At 37.7% G+C, this 24,393-nt stretch overlaps 1 protein-coding gene across 7 annotated transcripts in view; it reads right to left on the bottom strand.

Moving 5' to 3' along the window:
• Positions 1 to 24,393, bottom strand: part of CWC27 (CWC27 spliceosome associated cyclophilin) — a 185,339-nt gene that overhangs the window by 29,373 nt on the left and 131,573 nt on the right. For 5 of the 7 annotated variants that reach the window (XR_004967844.1, XR_004967845.1, XR_004967847.1 and 2 more), the window contains exons 12-13: positions 6,139 to 6,248; positions 1,633 to 1,736 (exon numbers count right to left, since the gene is read on the bottom strand). The exons of 1 other annotated variant lie outside the window; for it this stretch is intronic. Coding sequence is in view for 2 of the 6 variants with exons in the window: in XM_036311099.1 (XP_036166992.1) it covers positions 1,633 to 1,736; positions 6,139 to 6,248 (214 nt within the window). In the remaining 4 variants the exon portion in view is untranslated. The remainder of the gene's footprint in view (positions 1 to 1,632; positions 1,737 to 6,138; positions 6,249 to 24,393) is intronic. One more of the 7 variants, XR_004967846.1, reaches the window with a different exon arrangement.

Here is a 24,393-nt window from a genome sequence, read left to right as displayed (position 1 = left end):
AAATAAGGGGAAGAAAAGTTGGAAAAACATTTTTTGTGTGTGTGGTGACTGAACCCAAAACATTTGAAAGATATTTTGAGACATTCATGGAATCCAAAATAGAACTAAACATGTCCAGTCATATAAAGAACAGAAAGTGCTATGCTATGCAATGTGCATTTATCTCTATGGGTTAATCAACACTCACTGAACCTTCACCTCTGGCATAGAATTATGGGAAAAGCCAGCTTCTGTCTTTAAGCAACTTAGAATTTAAGTATAAACAAATATGTAAGTAATACAAACCTATTAAGAGAGACCCAGGGCTTTAAAAAAATTTTGGCACAACTCAACTCATACAGAAACCATATATAGAGAAATACACAAGTACTTTCAGGGTCCTGGAGTAGCTAGGATTCATTGCATTCAAATCATCCTCCTCTCAGCCCTTTTGATTCAAGTTATATATAGCTGCCGAGTCTTATTTGCTTAAATGTTTTCTTAATGAGTGTTTTTATGTCTTTTTAAACGTGTGTCCCAGCCTCTTTCCTCCACCCTCTAGATTTGTGAGTGCACCACAAATCTTGCTGACTGGTTTTCTGGAGGATGGGAGTGCTGAACAGAGTTTTGAAATAGGGAGAGATGCTGTCTGGCAGAGAGGAGTGTGGCTACGATTCTGGGTTGGGGTAATGGCACATGTGACAGTTCAGAGGCTCCAGCGATGAATCATGTGTGGGGGTGACCTGCTGGCTTGCACGCAGCAATGTGCCTGAGCCAGGGTGCAGTGGGAGATGGAGGCAGTAGGTGTGGGGAGGCTAATATACTACATGTGAAGTCAACTGAAGGGCAGAGGAGTGTGATAAGGGAAAACACAATTCTTATTCTTTTTTTCTTTCTTTTTGCCAGTATAGGATAAAGTGCTAAGCACAGGATGCATACAAGTCATTAATTCCTTTATTTCTTATCAGTGTCTTAAACAGCTGAAAAATATCCAAAGATAAAAATAAGTTAACTATGCATGTATTCCTAGGATCCTGTAGGTAATAAATTTGAAGAGAAACTTGTAGGATTATGAAATGGATTAGTGATTTCTAAAATGTTTGTGGGAAAGTGTAAAAACATTAATGATTTAGAATCTTTTAAGGCTGTTTTTTTAGTTGTTTAACGTGAGTCTTATCAATAGCAGATAATGTAGGGCAGGGATAGTGTCCTATACATCTTGTGTATTTTGCACTGGTTAGCACAAAGCTGGGATCACAGTAGGCACTCAATAAATGCTTAGCAAAGTGAAATGAAGTAAAGGGTGATGAGCCCCTACAACAGTGGTTCTCAACCTTCTGGCCCCTTAAATACAGTTCCTCATGTTGTGACCCAACCATAAAATTATTTTCGTTGCTACTTCAGAACTGTGATGTTGCTACTGTTATGAATCATAATGTAAATATCTGATATGCAGGATGGCCTTAGGCGACCCCTGTGAAAGGGTCGTTCAACCGCCAAAGGGGTCGTTACCCACAGGTTGAGAACCACTGCCCTATAACAAGGAGGGTATGATTGAAGGCAAAGTTTGAAAACAAAGGGATGATGTAGTGGAAGTGTCTCTGCTCTGAGCCTCTTTGTTCTTGGTGAACAGAAAGAAATCAAAGCCCTTACCATCCTTCATCATCTTCTACTTCCATTTCAGAAACGTTGTCTTCAGGAGTTTCAGCAATTGCTTGCGTGAGTTTAGATTTAAACTGGTTTAGCAGCGCAAGGGTCTGAAATAAGAATACATTTTTTGATAAGGATAAATGTAACTTTAGAAAACACACTTATATTTGTTAGAAAAAATATCCTACCAGGGTGGAAAACACTTAGATAAACTTCTACTTTTGAAGGAAAATAACAAAACTGCCTTCCTGCTGCAACAGTGATTGATATTTACAATCCCTGACATTACCCTATTTGCATCTGCACCAACATTTTACCTCAGAGATACATGATTATTTTCTTACTTGGAGAACATAAATTTGCTTATATAGAAGATACTTAAATTTTCACATGCATGCTTGTTACTAATAGTTAACTTTTTACTGTCCACAAAACAGGGAGGTACGTCATTAAGATATTTATAACAATAAAAGTGTAATATGCTAATTAGACCGGACAGCTGAACATCCTTCTGGACGACCTTCGGACAAAGTTGGGGCTGCAAGGGCCGAGGCAAGCCCCTGTGGCTGCGAGGACTGAGCCCCTTGCACGAATTTCATGTATCAGGCCTCTAGTGTAAAATAAAAAACAAAATACTAACATAGTATTTTTCATTGAACAATTCCCTAAAAATGTAAAAAAAAAAAGGACCAATACTGGGGAAGGTGAAATAAATGGACACATTAACTTTGGGAAGATGGGTACACTGGAGTGATATCTTTAAAAACTATTTTTATGTTCTAGAAACTTTAAGGTGATCATTCCCTTTGATTCAATAATTCCAATACTGGGAATACATGGAGAAAAATACTCTGAGACACAGAAAATGACTTATGTGAAGGATGTGCATTCCAGCAACAGTCACCCAAGTGGGAAAATGGAAATGTTAAAAGTCTATCCATAAAGAACTAGATACATTTGGTAAAAAGCAATGATTATGTTACTAAATTCTATACATGAAGTATTTCATTCTATTGTTAAGTGAAAGAAGTAGGATATAAATATCATGTGTAGTATGTTTTTTTAAAAAAGGGATCATTCCTTTGATTATCGTTTGTCTCCCTTGCCCTTTGTGAATGAGCAGAAACAAGTGCTTACAATTTGATAATTCCATTGTCTCTGGGCTGTACTTTAACAGCCTACTCCAGAATTTGAGCAGAGAAAAGAAGTTGAAAAAGATTTTTATTCTACGGTTTTTAAAAAAATATAATTAGAAAACAGGATAAAGTATTATCCATATATAAAAATCAAGTATCTAATTAAAATATTGATACATGGAATTTAGTACCAAAATATATTTCATAAGGAGAAAGTTGTATGATAGTTCAATATGTGAATAACAGGTATAGTAAGGAGTCACAGTAAATTGCAAGGCTCCAGAGTTTATCTGCCAAATATCATCGAGACACCACAGTTCATGAAAAAATTAAGTTGGTTTTACTGGTCTAGAACCTAAGCTTAATGAAGACAGGTGGTGTCAAAATAAAAGCAAAAGCAGTATTGCTAAAAAATGATAGTGAAATGTGCTTTATATGTTTCACAAAATTTAATGCCCACATAGACAACAGCTGAAAATATACACATCACCGTAACTGCTGAATGACATGATTTTGAGAGAAAAACTATAAAGTCCTGTAGAATACCCTTATGGGCATTCTGAGGGCTGCCTGGTGGGTTAGGGTTTAAATATTTTATCCATCTCTAGAGTAGATTATAGGACTAAGCTCTTTTTTTAAAAAAAATACATTTTTATTGATTTCAAGAGGAAGGGAGAGGTGAGAGAGACAGAAACATAAATGATGAAAATCATTGATTGGCTGCCTCCTGCACACCCCATACTGGGGATCAAGTCCGCAACCCAGGCATGTGCCCTTGACAGAAATCGAACCTGGGACCCTTCAGTCCACAGGCTGACGCTGTATCTACTGAGCCAAACCAGCTAGGGCAGGACTAAGCTCTTCAAACGTTTAACAGAAAAGAAAGCATCCCTTGTTTTTAAACCTTATTCATTAAAATAAATCTACTTTTATTGTATTTTGTTTACTGTAGAAATATTAGAAAATAAAGAGTAACAAAACAAAAATATTATACAACTACTCAGAATAACCATTGCTGACATTTTGGTAAATATTCTTAAAGGTTTTTTATGTGTTTTTGTGTGTGTATGTGCTTAAATACCTATATCTATATTATATAAATATCTATTTTCATCTATCTATCATCTATCTATTTATCTATCTATCTATCTATCTATCAATCAATCATTTATCACTTAAAGGTAAATCCCATCAATTTGTAATGGTGGACTTTTGTATACTTGGAAAAGGCTTTTCTGAGGGCATAAAGAAACATGAAAACAAAGGATACTTCTTAGTGAAATGAAATTTTAAAACTCCCTAGCAAATTACACTAGACCTGGATCTTTTTCCTTGAGTCGAAAGTGGCAAGGCAGTCCGTTTTCAGAGCCAGTTAATGTGCTACTGGCATTTCCTCAAAGAAGCGGGGGCTATGACCAACAAAAAACATCCTCTTGGCCTGGCTTAGCTTCTCCTATTCAAGGCTGGGCTTTCTCTAGCTGCATTCTAAAGGCAAGAGAAGACACTAGGCAGAAAAGCAAACATCACAAAAGTAATGGGCTACAGCACAGGGTAAAGAAGATAGGATCTGCATGGAGGTATTTCTGTTTGCCATCTACAGGGGAACTGGTCTGACCGAAGGCAGGTCAACCACCTGCCGCACCGCTAGGGTCTTCCCAGCACGGAGAAGCTGCTCTGAAAGGACCCGCCTTCGGAAACTGTGTGTGCATATCTACACATAAGGTTTCTCAACTGGCCTCTGTCTCCAGTCCTGCCCCAGTTCAGTCCAGTCTCCTTACTGCGGCCGGGTTGAAGCGATCTTTCCAAATTGCAAATGAGATCATAATACTTCCTCCATTTGATGGCTGCCCACTGCCCTTAGGGTAAATCTAAACTCCTTATTAAGGCTCAAAAATACCTTCCTTGAATGAGCTGGCTTCTGCTTACCTCTCCAGTATCATCTCTCTCCTTCTCATTTATGTTCCAGTCATACTTAACATCTTTTCGTTCTTTGCAAAGAGATCAAAGACTTGTCTTAAACTGTTCCTTTTGTCTAGCGCCACACATCTCCTATTCAAACTTCAAAGCTCAACCTAGAAAACATTTTCTCAGGAAGGCCTTCCCGCATTCTTAGGACATGTTCGGTCCTACTACTATACAGCTTAAGTACAGGTATAGTTCCCTGTACCTAAGCTGGCATAATGCTCCCCCTTTTTATTGGTATTATTGTACCTGTTTAACTGGCTCTTTTTCCTGATAGCTCAGAGAGGGCAGGGATGTGCCCACCTTGTTTACCACCAAATACAGTGATTAGTACATGGTAAGTTCTTAATAATTATTTGTGAGGAAGGAAAAAAGAGGAATGCATGAATAAGAGTAATCCTTAGATCTTTGGTAGTATATTCATTGCAGTGTGACTCCAAGAAAGCAAGTTAATAATGTACTTTTTCTTAATTTTATTTGCTGTTCCATTTCTTTTGAAAACTGTATAAGTTAGTTATTTGCAATTATTATTTCCTATACTTTACTTCTTGTTAAACTTTCCCTATGACTATTTTCATGCTAAGTAATGATGCATGCTCCTTTGTTATTGGGAATTAGGTGTCATTTATAGCAGAGTTCCTGATAGATTTATTTATCCAAATAGTCTTGAGCTTTTTAATTTACTTTTATTTTGCCTATTTTATTTATACATCTAAAATGGTGTGTTCTCATATATATATATGGCAGCACTAAAGAGAAAAGATTTTCGTCTGCCCCTTAGCTTTTCAACATGAAGGGCTACTGAGGGAGATTTATTTTATTGAGGGACAAGTGCTGCATGGTGTGTATGGTGGACTCTCAAATTGTTGAGCTGATTCCCTATTTCTTTTTACTCTGACTTCTGGCAATCTTCCTATATTACTAGTTAAAGAAACAGGAATACTTGCTGAGCAGAATTTTGCAATACGATTTACAGTAGACGTCAACTAGTAGACCAAATGCCTTCTCTGCAGGCAACCTGCAGTTTCAAGTGGATCTGGCTAGTCAGCTTATAAGATGCTGGGCCAGAAGAGCCCTTCGTCGTCACTACTTCTCTACTTCATAATGGTCACTTAGCCAGAGTTTCCACCCAAGAAACTGATAATATGTGGCTTTATGAGGCTCCCGTGCTTGATATGGGAGTACAGATTTAAAACCTGAAAGTTTAGGCTTTGCATCTACTATGTGTGGAAAGAACTCTATCCTCTGGACTTTTGCATGAGTGGCCAAGGTCCTTGGCACCCCGCCCTATATAAACATGTGCTTTTTCATTGCTAAGAGATAGTGTGTCCCCTGATGTATAATCAAATTAGGCTCCATTAACAATACTTGAAGACAGTTAAAAGGCAATAAATTTAGTTTGTGAAATTACCTGGTCTTCCCGGGAAGTTCCCTTCTTGGGCTGCTGCTTCCTCAGAGCTTCATACTTTTGCTTTTCTCTTCTGTATTCTGCAACAGCACCACCTAGAGCAGCCTCTTCTTCTGAAGAATGATGGAATATTCTTAGAATAAACGTAAAAAGGCTCTGTGGATTCATATTAAAGTCTATGCTCTTATCACTGAAGAGGAGGTCAGAACCTGGGGCTGGTTTGCCTCCATTAATTAAAAAACCAAACCAATAAATTCGACTAGCTCAACAACTATTTCCTAGATTAGAAAGTGACTGATGTTAATTTATCAACCAATTTTATACACATCTTTATTATATGCTGAATTATTGCAGTTGTTCTCTATTATATTAAAATCACCTATCTCATTTTTAGAATAACTATGATTTTCCTGAAATTCAGTAATACCATTTTATATTATTCCCTTGCCTTATAAGATACACTCTTTCAATATTGGTTGATTTTTTCCAATTACCTGCTACTTTTCCCCCCCAGTGAAAAAATAATAATAATAATAAGAAGAAGAAGAAGAATAGTAACAAACAACTTCACTTTGATGGCATTATAATATGTAAATATATCTAGCAAATAAGTCCGTTAGGACAATTACCAAAAGCAGGCAAAAATAATTTTTACTAAATTACAAATTAGAAAACAAATGTATGCATTTGATCCTGCAATAATTCCACGTGAAGATTAGTTAACATCTGGAGTTAGAGAATACAGTTTTGTTTCAAAAAAACAAGTACTGTACTAACGTTTTCTAAAAAATATTTTTACTGATTTCAGAGAAAAAGAGAGGGAGAGAGAGATAGAAACATCAGTGATGAGAGAGAATCGTTAATTGGCTGCCTCCTGCACAACCTCAATTAGAGATCCAGCCCGCAACCCAGGCATGTGCCCTTAATCAGAATCGAACCTGGGGCCCTTTAGTCTGCAGGCTGACGCTCTATCCACTGAGCCAAACCAGCGAGGGCTGTACTAACATTTATAATACATTACATGTATACATATTAATGAAAATTTGTGACTGAAAAAACAACAATAACCTGTCTCTTGTCCTGGACTGGTAAACCAAGAGGAGCCAGATGTAATCAAGAACGCTAGTGGTCCTGGCCGGGAAGCTTAGGTGGTTAGAGCATTGCTCCGATACACCAAGGTTGAGGTTTGATCTCTAGTCCGGTCACATACAAGAAGCAATCAATGAACTTATCAATAAGTGGAACAACAAATCAGTGTTTCTTTCTTTCTTTCTCCCTTTCCCTCTCTCTCTCAAATCAATTTAAAAAAAAAAAAGAATGCTAGTAATCTTTCTACTTAAGCCTGGGTTTATTTGCCTCTTTGTTACCCATTTTAAAGAGTATTATTAATGTGCACTGTATTAATAATCAGCCATTTTGTTCAAGAGATTTTCTAGTTAAAAAAAATGTGTGAACCAAGAAACACATTTTAATGGTCACCTACTAGGATTTTGATGTTGGTCAAAGGATACAAATGTGTAATTATGTGGGAAGGTAAGTTCTGGAGATTTAATGTACAGCATGGTGACTATAGATAATAATATAGTATTATATAGTTGAAATTTGCTAACGGAGTGGATGTTAAGTCTTCTTACCATATACACACGCACACACACACACAAACAAATTGTAACTACATAAGGTGATATATTAATTAGCTTGATTGTGGTAATCATTTCACAATGGCTTCTCTAGTTCTTGGTCTTCTGAGGTACTGTATTTAATTGCCTGGTTTAAGGATATCTTTTCCCACCTCCTCTTTTAATTTCTAGCCCAAATGTACAGGCAAACAGCTTGACAAAAGTTGTAAGGTTGTTGGTTTTTTATTATACACGTTTGTGGTGCCAGGATTAAGCCTGCTAAGGTTCCACATGGACTTCATGGAAATGAACCCAAACACTTTCACACAGTACACACAGCCAAATGAAATAATATATGCTGCACAAACCCTAGTTTGTGAAAAATCAGGTCCATTCTTCCACTCTTTAATGGGTCTATCATATTAATATAAAGTCCTTCTATTTATAATGTGACCAACTATAAATGATCATAATACATTCACTTTTCATGTTTCACTTTCTCAGCAGTATACTCTGAGCTGATTTCCTTAGTTCTATATTTCAGTTCACTCTCTGTTTACTTGTATCTAACCAGTTTTTGAAACACAAACTAAGTCTTTGATAGTGATAATTATGTGTGTTTTTTTTTAATTTCTAGATATTCTATTTGGTTCTTTTAAAAATTCACCTACTCTTTTTGATAGCCTTAGTCTTTTAATATAATTTTTATTCCTTAAAAATCTCTATTTAAAACACACTTGTTATGTTGTATCTTTCATGTTGTTCTTGGGAATCCTTCTGTTATGTCTTCCGACTCTCTCCCTAGTATAGACATTTCTCTGTGTGTTTTCTAATTTTTAATTGTGAGTTTATCTTCAGCTAGAGCTGCATCTACACCATGCTCCATAGGAATCCTAGGCACCCAGGGCTGTGTAAAAATTTCTACAGAGAACTTTTGCATTTGTTTCTACCAGGCAATTAAGGGGTTCCACTGGTTTAGAACCATTTTTTTCTAAGTTAATTTCTTGGATTAGGATTCTTGTACCATATAGGTAGTGTACATTAAGACTTTATAACCATGGCTGGTAGAAGTTTAGAGTTTTGATTTTGATTTTTTATGACAGACTTTTCCCCCCTTTCCCACACATAACTCTGAAAAATGGCAAGCTTCTTTGTGGCCTTACTGACCAGGTGGGCAGTTTCTGTAGTTTCTACCTCTCTTGACCCGAGGCCACATCTCTGTCCAAGTTTGAGATTAAAAACCCAGCTTCTAGCTGTTAGAGCCTACATCTGGTTCCAATACCCCCCTGGGCAACTATAGTGTCAGCTTGTCCACTCCAAGCTCTGGTTATGCTTCCTCTTTTTGGTACCTAGGACTTCCCTCTCCCCTTTCTCTCTCCTTCCTTCCTTCTTCCCTTCTTCCTTCCCTTCCTTCCTCCCTCCCTCTCTTACAATCTCTCTCTTTCTCTCTGTAGCTTAGCTAAGTATTTAAATTGGGCTGAATCGTATTTAATCCAGCATTTCTATATATTTGTAGGAGAAAGAAGTTCTGTGTTAACTCTGTCCATGTTGCCAGAACAGGAATTAGCACATTTATTTCTTATGTACTTGAATCCCCCTGAATAAACAAAAATTGAATAAGTGACTAGACGATTTTAGTGACATAAAAGTGGCTAATAAAATACACAAGGAGTTTGAAAATTTCAGTTTCTCTAAGTACATTGTGCTCTCAATATACAATGGATAATTCATAAATAATAATGATGCAGCATGATGACTATTTGCCATTAACTGAAATTTCTATAAAACACCTATATATGCCGAAACCGGTTTGGCTCAGTGGATAGAGTGTCGGCCTGCAGACTGAGGGGTCCCGGGTTCGATTCCGGTCGGGGGCATGTGCCTGGGTTGCGGGCATATCCCCAGTGGGAGATGTGCAGGAGGCAGCTGATCGATGTTTCTCTCTCATCGATGTTTCTAACTCTCTATCTCTCTCCCTTCCTCTCTGTAAAAAATCAATAAAATATATTTAAAAAAAAACAAAAACAAACAAACAAAAAAACACACCTATATATATAAAAAGAGGTAATTTGCAAATTAGTCGGGACGCCGTAACAGTCACAACCAGTCAGGAGGAGGTGTGTGCGCACGTGAGGCCTGGAGCAGAGATGGAGACAGAGACAGGCAGCCCTGGAGCGGACACAGACAGGGGGCCTGTTCCAGCCTCAGCACACCAGCAGTCCTGCCTTTGTGTGTGAGCTGCAGAGAAAACACCTTTTCTGACCGCTCACTGGCTAAGCTCCCGGTATGCCACTCACAGTGTTCTTGGTAACCTGGGTAATAAGAATCCCAGAAGATGATCTAGGGTTTTTCCACCTCACTCTTGGAGGTAAAAATGAAGGTCCGCTGCTGGAGGGGCTAAGAAAAGTCATATCCTACCCTAGCCGGTTTGCTCAGTGGTTAGAGCCTTGGCCTGTGGACCATACGGTCCGGGTTTGATTCTGATCAAGGGCATGTACCTAGGTTGCAGGCTCCTTCCTGGCTGGGGCCCAGGTCAGGGCTCATGCAGGAGGCAAACAATAAAAGTGCCCCTCTCACATTGATGCTTCTCTCTGTCTTTCCCTCTCTTTTCCACGCTCTCTAAAAATCAATGGAAAAATAGCCTCAGGTGAGGATTAAAAAAAGAAAGAAAGAAAGAAATGTCATATCCTATGAAAGAGACATCTTGAAAATACCAAAAAAAGTTGTCATTTTTTCGTGGTGAAGGGAATGGAGTCTGTGTTGATGAAAACACCTTGGCAGCTGCAGCGGCCGGCAGTGGCAGCAGCAGCGGGGTGATGGGGAGTGGTGCCTTCCCCTGATCAGCCGGTCACCTCCCGCAGAGTAGCAGGCCTAAACTGTCAGTAGGACATCCCCTGAGGGCTCCCGGACTGTGAGAGGGGGCAGGCTGGGCTGAGGGACACCCGACCCAGTGCACGAATTTTGTGCACTGAGCCTCTAGTATGCTAAATAAATACCAATGAAAATTAGTGAAAAAATTTACTAGGGACCTAGTATGTGTTAGACACCAGGCAAAGGTGCTCTTATTATCCACGAAGAAAGGATCTATAAACCTATTTTACAAATGAAGAAACATAATCTATACTAATAAAAGGGTAATATGCTAATTAGACCAGATAGACCGAACGTCTTCTGGGCATCATTCTGGACATCCTTCCTGACAAAGCCGTGTGGCCGGCCTGCAAACCACCCATAGCCCCTTGCCCAGGCCGGCCCCACCCCCAGCAGGGACCCCCACCCCAATCGGGGGCTTGGATGGCCTGCAAACCACCCTCGGCCCCTCGCCCAGGCCGGCCCCGCCCCCAGTGGGGACCTCCACCCTGATTGGAAATGGGACTGGCCTGAAAACCCTGCAGCCCCTCAACCTGGCCAGCACCATCCCCCAGCAGGAACCCCCCAACCCCGATCCAAGGCCCTTATCAGGGCAGGCCAACTGGCCCCCACCCATGCACCAGGCCTCTATCCTATATAATAAAAGGGTAATATGGAAATTGACCCTAATGGCAGAATGACCAGAATGACTGCTGGACCAGTCACTATGAGGTACACTGACCACCTCTCGGTCCCTTCCCCCAGCAGTCAGGCACCAATCACCCGATGGCAAATGGGGAACTGGGGATGAGCGGCGGCAGGGGGCGGGGCCAGCTGTGGGCAGCTGGGGAACATGGCCTTGATCACAGGCCAGGCCTACGGACCATACCTGTGCATGAATTTTGTCCACCAGTCCTCTAGTTGGATAATAATTAGAATATAGTAAAGTTGAGATTTTGGCCCAGGTCTGTATGGTATTAAAGACCCACACTGCTCCTTACTGTCTTCAATTACAACTTCAATTCAGATAGCAAAATTTAATAAGTGTTCCACATATGCCTGGCACTCCAAGAAAGATAGCTAAAACATTTTTTTAATATTGGCTTTTTATTCTAGAAATTAATCTAAAGGGTAAAATGAACATAATATATGTGAACATAGTTAAGAAATCAGCCATTGATTGTAAGTGTCAAATTGTGGATTCATGGGTAGAATAGCAGCCTTCTAGGGGCTTCAAGCTTCCCTATATTTTAGTACTGGAATACAAGTTTAAAAATATCTTGGCTTTTCTGAGATAAAATTAGGTGATATATATAGAAAGGCCTGATGAAGACAATGTTCAACATCACTACACCATTAATTTACTACTAGAGCGTCAGTTTACTATAGCACCGGAGCTAAAAATTCTTTTGAGGATCTTCTAATCTAACTTCTCAATTTATAGGTGAGCTAGCCATAGAGTAAATGAGGTTACTCAGCTAGTGTCCCATGTGGATTAGAAGCAGCACGTGGGATAAAACACGTGTTCTGATTCTTACTTTAGGAGATAATCTGTAGCCAATACTCAGGATTGCACTTTTAGCCCTGCACGTTATAAAGAATGTCTCTAGCCCTTCCCTAAGAGCTAGTCGGAAACTTCACATTGGCCCCACTTGAATCTCTTCATTCTGCAACCTGTTTGTCCTGAGCGTAAAGGGGTGATGACTACTCAATTATTGTTACTTAGTTAATGAGCCAACAGTTTCCATCTAAAAGTCTCACTTGGTAGTTAAAGGGCTTATACCCTCTACTGTCTCAGTACAAGAGCACAAGAAGCTAACAAGTCCAAGTAGCTACACATTTATTCATTTTTAAGAAAAAGGTTGTTGAGTGATTATTATGTATCAGAAACTGCTAGTAAGGCTGCTTACAAATGATTTTAAAAAAAATCTGGAATCAGTATTTCAAGGAATTTTTTTAAAATTCCCACAATAAATGAGAACTTTTATATAAATAAAAGTGATGTGTTACTGATGAAAGTAAACAGCATTTGAAAGCAAAAGGGATAGACTTTAAAGGATATAGAAAACTATCTAGTTGTATCTCATCATTCTTTCTGGAAGCTACAAAGTATGCTTTTATGAAATTTTATATACATGAGATCTTAAATTAATTCCAGGAAAAGTACCAGATTTGAAAATAGCTAACATGCTACCTACCATTTCAAATGCTCACTATGTGCCAGATACTAGCATCTACATTACTTGTTTAATCCTTTCATAAGCAACAACCCTATGAGGAATGCATACTATTAGCCCCATTTTGCATTGGAAACTAAGGCAGTAGAGGTTAAAAAATTTATCTCAGGAATTATAAACATGGGACTATAAACCCATGCAGTCTGGTTCAAAAGTATAATCTTTTAACCAGCTTGATTTTTTCTTCTTTATGTCTGAATCACAAGAAAACTCAGAAGAAAATATTCAAATTTGACATAAAAAGGCATCAGGTCACTAACTGGATGTAACCTGCTGAAATAGTATCCTACCAAAAAAGGCCCAAAACTCCTCCCAGACCATAATAAATGGGAAGTTCAGTCTGCCAAACCGTGGATTTACATGAACATTTCCACCTAGGAAGAATCCTTTATGCTTCTTCTTGATTGTCCTTAATTATGCATATTTCCCCCTTATTTGAACCTTTAAACACTCTGTAGCTCCTAAACACATTACATTATAACTGCCTCTTTGTCTGTATTGCCTCCTATGCTATAAACTCATACAGCAGGGACTGCCCCGTTTGTGGCCAAACATATGCCTTGCATATGGTGTGTACTTGATAAACAGTAGCTGAACAGACAAATGATCAGACTGATCATTTTTGGGGTCTTAGATTACAACAGTATCCACAGTGCCTTACTGTGCATGCTAGATGGAGTGGCTTCTTGGGGACTTACAGAGGTTGCAGGCCTCTAGCATACAAATACGTTTTCAATTAATAGTTGCCTAATTAAGTTGAATTGTAAGGAATTAAATAATTTCTGGCACTTATTAAATAGAGGTGAGAGAAGTAAGAGAAGTAAACTTTAAGGCAGTGGCCCCTGATTAAAGCCCCTGAGCACTGAGCTTTCTGGGTGGAGTCTCTGTAAGAGTGGCAGCCATTCACCAACGTATTACCTTTCCTTGAGGAGCTTCTGGGGGTAAACTTCATATCCTGTTCATTGGTTTGTTATATTAAGAAAACACTTTATGGAAATGATAATAATGAGAATATCTTGTGACACTGAAATGAGGACCTTCATGGAATATATTCTTTATTATCATTCCTTTGTAATTATAATCCATAATATTTGTTGAGTGACTAGAGGTTGAATCTGTACTAATTTTGTTTTAAAGATAATTGAAAGTTGCTTCGATGATATCTTTAAAAAGTGGAAAGAAGAAAACTGGTCTCTCTAGCCAATGAAAGAGTCAAAATGCAAGCTTATTCATAATAAAGAAATTACTTAATGAAGGTGTCTCTATGACATTTACAAAAACTATGCAGAAATTTAGGCAAAGACCAGGCTAAATTTTTTTTTTCTGTACTAATGAACTAAAATAAGAAATCTACAATTTATTCATTTTATTTCATCAAATTCTATTTTCAGCATAATTTTTATTCTACAAATTGAATAATATTGGCTCCATCTGGTGGTCAAAATAAGCCTCTAGACTAGAGTTTCATGAAAATTAGTCAAAAGTGGTTAAATGATTTAGAAACTACCTGAAACATGCTTGCACACTAAACATTAAATATTAGAGTATGCTCAACACTAACATTGATTAAATGGAATTCAGTCTACATTTACATGAAGTTTTTATTATTCTTTCCCTGTTGTTCATCCTAGCTTCAATACTTTTAGGGCTTAAAAATTCTCAAAATAAGGTAACAGAACATTTTCCTTTGTCTTTCTGTACTAGCTGATTTGAAAATGTGAAGGTAACAAGTTATAATACAGTTAAATTTATCCATATTTTCAAATTGTATTCCATTTTGGAATATAAGCTATAAAAATACTCACAATTTTCAGCTGTATTTTCTGTGACACTTCCAGAAGGGGTAGCTTGGGACTATATGAGAGTTCATATCTAAGAGTTCTGTATATTTATATTCTACTAATTACTTAATCTTAATTTTTAAATTCAGTGTAAAAAAAAAGTATGTCTAGAATCACAATACAAAATATTAGTCTAAGAAGTTATTAGGCAGCAATGACCTGCTATTTTACAGATGAAAAAACAGGTTCAGAGATGCTAGATGATTGTGCTAAGCTGGGAATATAGGAACCCAGATTTCCTGATGACTCAATATTGTTTCCTCTCTATATGTGCTACTATATGTACTTTCTCTTTGTAGTATATAATCACTACAGGTATATTTCATTACAATCTAATAATCACTTTGAATTTATATAGATTTACTAGAGGCCCAGTGCACGAATTTGTGCACAAGTGTGTTCCCTTGGGGTAGCCTGAGGAGATTGGGCCAAAACCTGCAGTCCAGCGCCACCTTTAGCTCCTACCTGCTGCTCCCGCTCATCCCGGCCCCACTGTGCCTGCCGCAGGCTCACGTCCAATCAGTCCTTATCAGGAGAGGTTTGCGTCACAGCAGCAGCACTCGCCAGCTGTGAGACCTGCATCTGGCGCCTTCGCAAGGGGAGTGGCCTGTAGGATCAAGTCAAAACCAGCTCTCTGACATCCTCTAAGAGGTCTTGGAAATGTGAAAGGGTGCAAGCCAGGCCAAGGGACCATACTGGTGTACGATCAGGGGCGGGGAGGGGTCGCGGGAGGGCTCCAGGTCATGTTGGTCCCGTCTCACCCTGTCCTGATTGGGGCCAGGGCTGGCTGGCCGGGGAGGAACCGCGGGAGGGCTCCAGAGTGTGTCTGGCCCATCTCTCTCAGTCCCCATCAGCCGGACGCTAGCAGTAAGCTAACCTACTGGTCGGAGCATCTGTCCCCATTGGTCAGTGCACGTCATAGCGACTGGTCGGCCAGTCGACTGTCTGCCCTCTGGTGGTCAATGCACATAATAGCGAGAGGTTGTCCAGCCTTAGCATATCATTAGCATATTACACTTTGACTGGTTGAACAGTAGACCATTCACCGGATGACCAGACACTTAGCATATTAGGCTTTTATTATATAGGATAGTATAGTGTGACTATTTATAAAATGGCAGTGAAGTCCAATATAGATTTAATTCTCTAATTAGGAATATTCTTAATATTTACTTTTGTTATTTTTCCTTAAGATATAAGAAATTTTAAAAAATGTTTTAAAAGTTTTTCAAGTCCCATTCCTATCTAAATATAAAATTTTATCTTTTTTTCAGAGTTATATTGCTTTGTTGAGTTTATAATTCAAATACCAGTCATGTTGGTAATATCTTACCATCATAAAAGCACATAAATTAGTTACAACAAAGTATTATACTAAAAACTAATTCAAAGAATTTAAGTGAACTTATCAAAAAAACTGAGAGATGAAGAGAACTTAGATCAGTAAAGACAGGTTCTGAATACTAAACATTACATTGGTTTAAATTAGGATCCTCTTATCTTTTAATATAATACTTACCTATATAGTAAATTATGTAGACTCTATTTGCTAAGCTTTTGGTAACATACTTCTCTATTTGGCTTAATAGTGATTATGAAAAATAATTACAATATATAAATTATTATTACAAATTATTAAAGGACACGAGTAGCTTTTCTCCTGGGGGACCCCGCTTCCACCTGTCAGCTGCAGTGTGTTGCTCCCGTTCAAATGTACCTTGTGCTCCCTCAAAGACCTCAGGACCAGCACAAAGGCTGATTGATGCTGCCCCCAGGTCCTCGACAGAGCACACTCTATACTTTTCCAGATGGTGTTACCCACAGATGGTGCTTAGAGTTTGATGGGCACTTTGACAACACTCCTATGTTGCCCTGTCATTCTAAATGTGACAACTACAAATTATAAACTCTGTGTTGTAGCAATAAGAAAATAAATATAAAATTCATCAAGATAAAAAGATTTCATAAAACCAATATGGGAAAATATTAAAGAAATAATTGCTACCTAAAATTGCCTATGGCTATGATAATTCTAGCAAATTAAACACTGCAGAATATCTGCCTTCCTAATAGTACTAAGGTGGGTTCTACTGTTTTGTAGTAAACTCATGGGGTGCTTTTCTTATAAACTGGTTCAAAATAGTTCTCATATATTTACATGTGTGGTATGGCAGAGTATTCTTTATGTCTCCTATGTGGTTAAGGAAAGTAAAGCAATACAGTGGCTTTACTTTTATAAATGGTCACACTATACTATCTTACCTAATAATAGACAAACATGTAAACTGATGTCCCTCCACTACGCTCACCAGCCAGTCAGGAGAGTACACAAATTAACCCAACAAAGATGGCGGTTAATTTGCATACATAGGTGCAAAGCAGCGGAGCGAAGACTGAAGGCTCTGGCCGGAAGAGCGAAGACTGAAGGCCTGGGTCCCGGGTGCTGGAGGAAAACCGGTGCCGGCAGCCAGGGGAAGGGAAGGCCTATTGCACGAATCTCTTCGTGCAATGGGCCTCTAGTAAATCTATGTAATTTCAAAGTCATTATTAGAAGTACAAGTATGACCACTATTACCAGCACCAACATCACTTTTCAGAACTTAGATAAGAACTCTACCTGCTTTCTCACTAAACTCTGTCAGGACAGAAGGGGTATTGTCATTTCTGTGTTATGAATGAGGAAACAGAGGTTCCGAGAGGTTAAGTATCTTGCCCAAGGTTATATGGCTAATAAATGATAGAGCAAGGACTTGAAATAAAGCTGTCAGACTTCAAAGCCTATGCCTTTTCTATTCTGTTCCACTGCAAACAGTCATGAAGGAGAGGGGCTCTATTAAGTATGGCAGCGAGGAAAATAGACAGTTCCCAATGTAAAGGAGCGTAATGGCTGGAAAAGGGATAAGGCATACTCTTAACCATGTGGTGGTACAAATAACATAAGAGAGCCCCTGATAAAGTACTTATGAAACTCACACAGAGGAAGGAGAGGGAAAGCTGGGTGGAGGTAGTGGCAGTAAGCATAACTGGGCCTTGATGGGGAAAGATTTAGCTATAACAGTAGGAGAGACAGTATTAACTAACCAAAGCATGGAGGCAACAAAGTGCAGGATGCACGTGAGGGAGGAAAACTGTATTGTGAAAATGAAGGGTGGATAGGTAAAATGGGAGATAACAAAAATAAGATAAAATCTGATCGTGAAAGTCCCCGAGGGCCAGATCAAGGAATCTGAACTTTATTTTGGGAAGCAATGAGCAGCCACAATTTCTATCTTTGCCTTTTATAAAACTAAATGAAGTGAGTTGAACCAACCTAGACTGTTGTGTTGTTTGAACTCATTTCTAAGAATTTTTTAAAAGGGTATTTTCTCATGGCACTAGCTGGAGTTAATTGATAAAATGGGGGATAAAGTTCCAAGTTTCCAATGCTCACACTTCTCTCAGCGCAAACAGTACACGCCTCAGCAGTTCAGTGAACAAGAGAGCAAAGGAGGGTAGGAAAAGAGAGACAGAGAGTGAGTCTGAGTCCCCAAATCTTGTTGAGATTTTCCCAATTACTTTAGGGAAACTGAAACTGAAAAATATCCTGGTAAATTATTTTTCCACATCTACCAGAATTTCTAATTTAAAGGTGAAAAAAAATACACAATTATTTGAAAGCACCATGTCTGGTTGTTTCCATGTCTGTTCACCATCTCAGAATTTTTTACCTGCCTAGATCACGTTCTCTATTATAGGTACACAAATTTACTGATTTTAAATCCCCAACCACATATTTAATGATATCTCTAGCAAGCTAAATTCTGAGATGATGTGAAGGTAGGAAAAAGGTCATCAAACCATGCTTTATCTGGAGTTGACCTGTGTCCAAATGTGTTTTGGGAGCCCGGAGTTGGAGGGTGAGTTGGATGGGGGTTACCTACTCAATCTTAGTGGTGGTGTTGCTGTCGATTGCAGGCCAGAATCTGTCTGCTGATTCTGGCTTCCAGCTAACAGGTCATATTGCTTGTGGCTTATTTCATTTTATTTTATTTTTTAAGGAAACAATAGTTTGCAGTTTTATAGTGGAAAGAATATTGGACAGAAGAACTGATTCCTCAAATCTACTGTTTAAGTTACTGAGAACTAAATATCTTTAATGCTTTGGTTTCTTCATTTGCAAAATGGAAACTATAATACTTGTTTAATCTACTTCTCAGGACTGTTATAGAGGTAACTGTAATGAGGCATGTGATAGGATTTTGTAAGTTGTTCATGTTATATAAATATGAGGTATTATTATTTGGCAGTGACTACAGTACACCATATTTATGTCTGTATGCTACTTTATAGTCATGGTTCCTTTAGATGATTATATCTCATCTGAAGAAGCAAGTAGATACAATATTTTCATTTTATTAACATACTTGTTTGAATAAAAATTATTTCTGTATATTAAATCATGTTTTCAAAACACCAATAAAACTTATCATTGGAATGTAGAAAATACTTTTGTGAAGTGAATTATCAAAATTTAATTTATATTTCCATATATTTGGATGTTCAAATGTAGCCTTGTTATCATGAGGCTTAGCTATAATTCAGAACTTGCTTAAGAAGAAGCAGGATCTGCGGGCGTACTGATAAGATAGAAAAGGCTTTGCTATCCTGTCTGCTACTCATAGCTGACCCTGGTACAAACAATGCTTTCTATATGCCAATAAGCATTCTAACTGTCTTATGCATAGTGACTCATTTAAATACTCAGAATAATAAGAGTGTGAATAACAGAAAAATAAGCAACTCAATATTGAGAAATAGTTCTGAGAAACTGATTGGATTTTATCCCAAAGTCTGCCTAGCATCTTCACAAGATACCAAGACTAGTAAAGTCTTTGGCTGTAGTAGAGTAAATATTATATTTGGAAATCTGTCCTTTTGGAAAAAGCTGAAAACAAACAAACAAAATATATATCTGATGAGTGAATGTGAGTGAGCTCTGGTGAGAAGGCACCAAAGTTAGACACAAGAATGTGAGTTCCTTGAGGGTAGGGACTTTTCTGCTTTATTTGGCATTTTATATCCAGAGTCTAGAATCGTATTTGAATGAATTAATTTTTTTAAAAGGAAAGTGATTTTGTTCAGAGGAAAACATTCCTAGAGAAAGTAATTGAAAAAGAGGGCAAAATGGTAGGGATAAAGCAGAACAGGCCGAATAATTGGCCTTCCTTGCCCCAAATCTTGAAGAACTGCAATCATCAGGTGCCATCTTAGGCTTAATGTCTCTGAATGTCTGTGTTACACAGCCAAACAACACAAATACAATACTCGTCAAAGGGATTTCTGAACTAACGTCTCTGAACTCTATATCACAAAAACACATTTGCTGGGGAAAGAAAAAATAATTATTTTTAACGTGTCTCAGTTTTGAAATGACATGAACTAATCCTTTAATGAAGAAGGAGTTTATTTCGGTTTGTTTGAATAATTTCATAAACTGAAATTGTAACTAAAGCAATCTTGCACTTTTTCTTGGTGAAGTGGAAAATTTCTCACCCTCTTATTTTGGATTAGAACATAATTTCAGGCACATTCTTACTGATTAATTTTTGAAAAATCTTTGGCTTGGTCACAAAACAAAGTCAACACATTGAATGGACTAGGTTCAATATTTCGAATTAGCAACTTCAAATCTATTCCCAGCTCTGTCACTCACTGGCGTAAAGGCTTATTAAGTTGACCCCACAAATGCTATGTTTCTGTTTTCTTAGATGGTAAATTCAGTGCTAGTTACTGCCACCTTTAAGGTATGTAATGCAGTAAATGAATGTGTGATACACTGTTAAAAACACCCAGCATAATAAGAGTGTGAATAACAGAAAAATAAGCAAGCCAATATTGAGAAATATTTCTGAGAAACTGATTGGATTTTATCCCAAAGTCTGCCTAGCATCTTCACAAGATACCAAGACTAGTAAAGTCTTTGGGTGTAGCAGAGTAAATATTATGACCACTGTCTCTTCAATTACAACCAATTGGCTAAGAATAAACATTACTATTCTTCTATATGGAAAGTCAGCACAATACAGAATAAAGCATAAGGGACTTTCTCCATGGGTTTTGTAGAAGGAAAAGTACAAAGGACTTATTTTTTATGTTGATTTTCTATAGCAGAGAGCCAGTTTCCTTACGTCACAGAAAACACTGCAGTAAGATGTCTAGAAGTAAACCAGAAGAGTGGTAAAAGGAAATTAAAGCAGCTAATCTTGGTTGGGATTATTTGAAAGAAGCCCAAACTGTAAGGTTGTTTCTAGAGAGAAAGGTTTAGCAATATAGTGTCTAATATACAATACCAAATAGTAATAGTAAAACTATAGAATTGAGGGAGAAGATACAATGACTGTATGAAAAATTCCAAACCCCTTTCACTCTGTGTTCCAGACACAGAACTTGCAAGATAAGAAAAGGTATCATGCTTTTTCTTATCTCCATGTATTTGCATACATTGTATCCTTTGTACAGAATACCTTTATTCAACTAACTTACTCACCTGAACAACTAACCTCAAAAATCTGTAAAAGTGAGAGATGTCTGGAGTACAAAGTGACCCACTCAGAGGTGAAAAGAAAATGCTAGATTCCTACTTATATTTTGTTGTAGCGTTGAAACTATTTATTTTTGGGGGGGGTGGAGGGGGAAATGTGTGTAATAAATAGTATACAATACATTTGCTCAGTAGTACCTATGCATGAATTATAAACACATTTTAAAAATACATACGGCCCTAGCTGGTTTGGCTCAGTGGATAGAAGCATTGGCCTGTGGACTGAAGGGTCCCAGGTTTGGTTCCAGTCAAGGGCACTTGCCTGGGTTGTGGGCTTGATCCCCAGGAGGGGCATAAAGGAGGCAGCCGATCAATGATTCTCCCTTTCCCTTCCTCTCTGAAATCAATAAAAAATATATATAAATACATATTTGGGAAGTATTTACAATTTATTTTATAACCCAAATGTCCATCAACTAATAACAAAATGTGGTATAGCCATAAAATGAAATAGTATTGAACTATAAAGGGGAATGAGCACTTGATATATCCTACAACATAGAAGAGCCTTAAAAACATTATGCTAAGTGAAAGAAGCCATACACAAAGGCCACATGTTACATGATTCTTCCAGATGAAATATCCAGAACAGAGAAATCTATAGAGTCAGGAAGTGAATGAGTGGTTGTCTAGGGCTGGGGGAGGTGAGGTTGAGGTTGCAGTAGGAGATGGTAAAGGGCACAGGGTTTCTTTTTGAGATCATGAAACTTTTCTAAAATTGACTGTGATGGTTGAAGATATCTATAATATACTAAAAACCACTGAACTGCACACTTTAAATGGGTGAACTGTATGGTATATAAATTATACCTCAATAAAACCATTAAAAATAAAATAAAAAACAAAAGCTTCATTCTAGAGGTATAATAAAACATTTTTGGAGACTATCCATTTCCATAACTGATGATTCCTTGTGGGTTGTGTATCTAGAAAGGTATGTTGCTATCTAGATTTAATTGCCTTTCCTTTGCTCCTTCAAACCTTCATGAGAATACACACCATGTTGTATTAATACCTGGTAGTTTGCCTCTTTCATCTGCTAAACTACAAACCTTACATCCTCACCCACATCATAGATTAAAATAATTTTCATGTGGCTTACACAATTAAAAGTAAAGTAACTTGAGGAAGATATTGATGAATGTTTGAACCATCTTGTGTAGATACTTGGAAAGCTTCAAAAAGTACTGACACCTGGACCTCACTTCCTGAGCTTTGGAATTTCCAAGTGATTCTAATATGCAGAAAAGTTTGAGACCCATTGGCCTAGTGCTGAAGGAGATCAGGAATGACATCGTAGAGAAATGATCTCAAACAACAACTTGAATATGAGGCAGTATTCATTACACACAGAAGCATTCCAGGAAGAGGGAGCTGTGCCACCAAAGGCTGAGATGGGAAACAGGCTGGTGTGTAGAAAAATTTAGCCATCATGGAGCATATGCTCCATAATGAGAGATGATACTAGTGAGGCAGGTAAAGTTCAGGCCCTATAGGCCCCCGTATAGCATGCAGAGGATTTTATCCTGTAGGAAATGAGACGCCATTAAAGAATTTTATGAAGGGGATTGACACATGATCAAGTTTGTGTTTAAGAAAAGCCACACACAGAATGTATTGGCAGGATCTAAGATTAGGAACAGAGATCTGTTGGCAGCCTGTTAGCAGGTTGTTAAAACAGCCCAACAGAAAAAAATTGTGGCTAAAATGGTCACGGTAGTACATTAGGCACAAACTAGAAACCTGTAGGGAAGGAGCAGAGTTTTCGAGAGAAATGTACAAAGAACAGATTTGTTTTAAGGATATTGCAGGACTTTGAAATCTGAATCTAATACTATTCATTTAGAAAAATATGCAAATGCTAATCCCCCATTGACACATGATAAATTATGTTTTTCTCTTAAAATACCTCTATGTATCTGCACAATAACTTTACAAAATAATTACCCCCAAGGTCTTGGATTTCACATTCATTTTAAGAAATCTTAAGTAATTTTTTATTTCCTAAGTAAAATAATAAATTTCCTTAAAGTTATAATTTTCCACATTTCCCAGGGTTCTTAAAAGAAAAATCAAATCTAAAAAGACCCCCCAAAACACCAACTAAGTAAAATTCAAGCTGTCTTGTAAGGTACCAGAAACTCTAAAGTGAGATTTCAAAAGTCTTTCCAAACAGTAGGTTCTTGACCACATTAAAATTAGTGCTTTTCAAAGTAAAACTGTTTTCTGATCCTAATTCATCAAAAGTATGTATTATTCATGATTTCTTCCCTATATAGGCACCTGTTCTATTGAATCAAGGTTCTGTAAACTGTTGAGCTCATGTTTCAGAAATGACCATGTTTCAGACCCATTTCTTCATCATACCTCCCCTGACAAGGAAGCTTTTCTTCACTAAAGGAGTTCTCACTGCTCTGAATATCATGAAGTCTTACAGATCATCTGCACACAAAATGCAGCACTTGAAATGTCTACTGATTGTGAATATGGTTTTATTCTGACTATTGATTATTAATAATGGTTGACTATCAATTATAAAATATCTGTTTCCCAAAATTAGCCTTGTTCTATGCAGTGGAGGCTAGCTATTTTAGCAGTAGGGAGAAGTGTTCTGTGGGAATTTTTTGAGTTTAGCACATGCTATTAGACATTTATTCTAACCTAGTGGCTTTTGAGCTCTTTGGATCATAATCTATTCTAAAGAGTATATATTTTCATCTGAACTCTATACACATATTTGTTTAGCATTTAGCTAATAAAACTATATATAAGATTGAAATTACAGACATTCCATTGTTTTGTTTATCTACAAAACAGCAGTTTCATATTGCTCAACCAAATATAATAAATAAAATCAAAATTTCATAAAACACTCTTTACTCTTACTACATATGATACACTCTGACGTTTACTTGTCTACACCATTCCATTCAATAAAAAATATTAACCTACATTATTGACTTCATAATCCACCAGTGAATTACTGGCTTCAATTGGAAAACCCCACTCTAGCGTCTAATTTATAATCTAGGCCTGCCTCTAGGGGGAACCTGATAAGAGGATTCTGAGAGACTCACAAGTGGACCACGACAGCAGGGTAAAGATGAAGCAAGTAATAAAGGTGGCATACC

Source organism: Myotis myotis, unplaced genomic scaffold (assembly GCF_014108235.1).
Source record: "Myotis myotis isolate mMyoMyo1 unplaced genomic scaffold, mMyoMyo1.p scaffold_m19_p_5, whole genome shotgun sequence".
In the NCBI taxonomy this organism is placed as follows: domain Eukaryota; kingdom Metazoa; phylum Chordata; class Mammalia; order Chiroptera; family Vespertilionidae; genus Myotis; species Myotis myotis.
The sequence above is the reverse complement of the archived record's forward strand: the minus strand, read 5'-3'. Positions and strand labels throughout refer to the sequence as shown.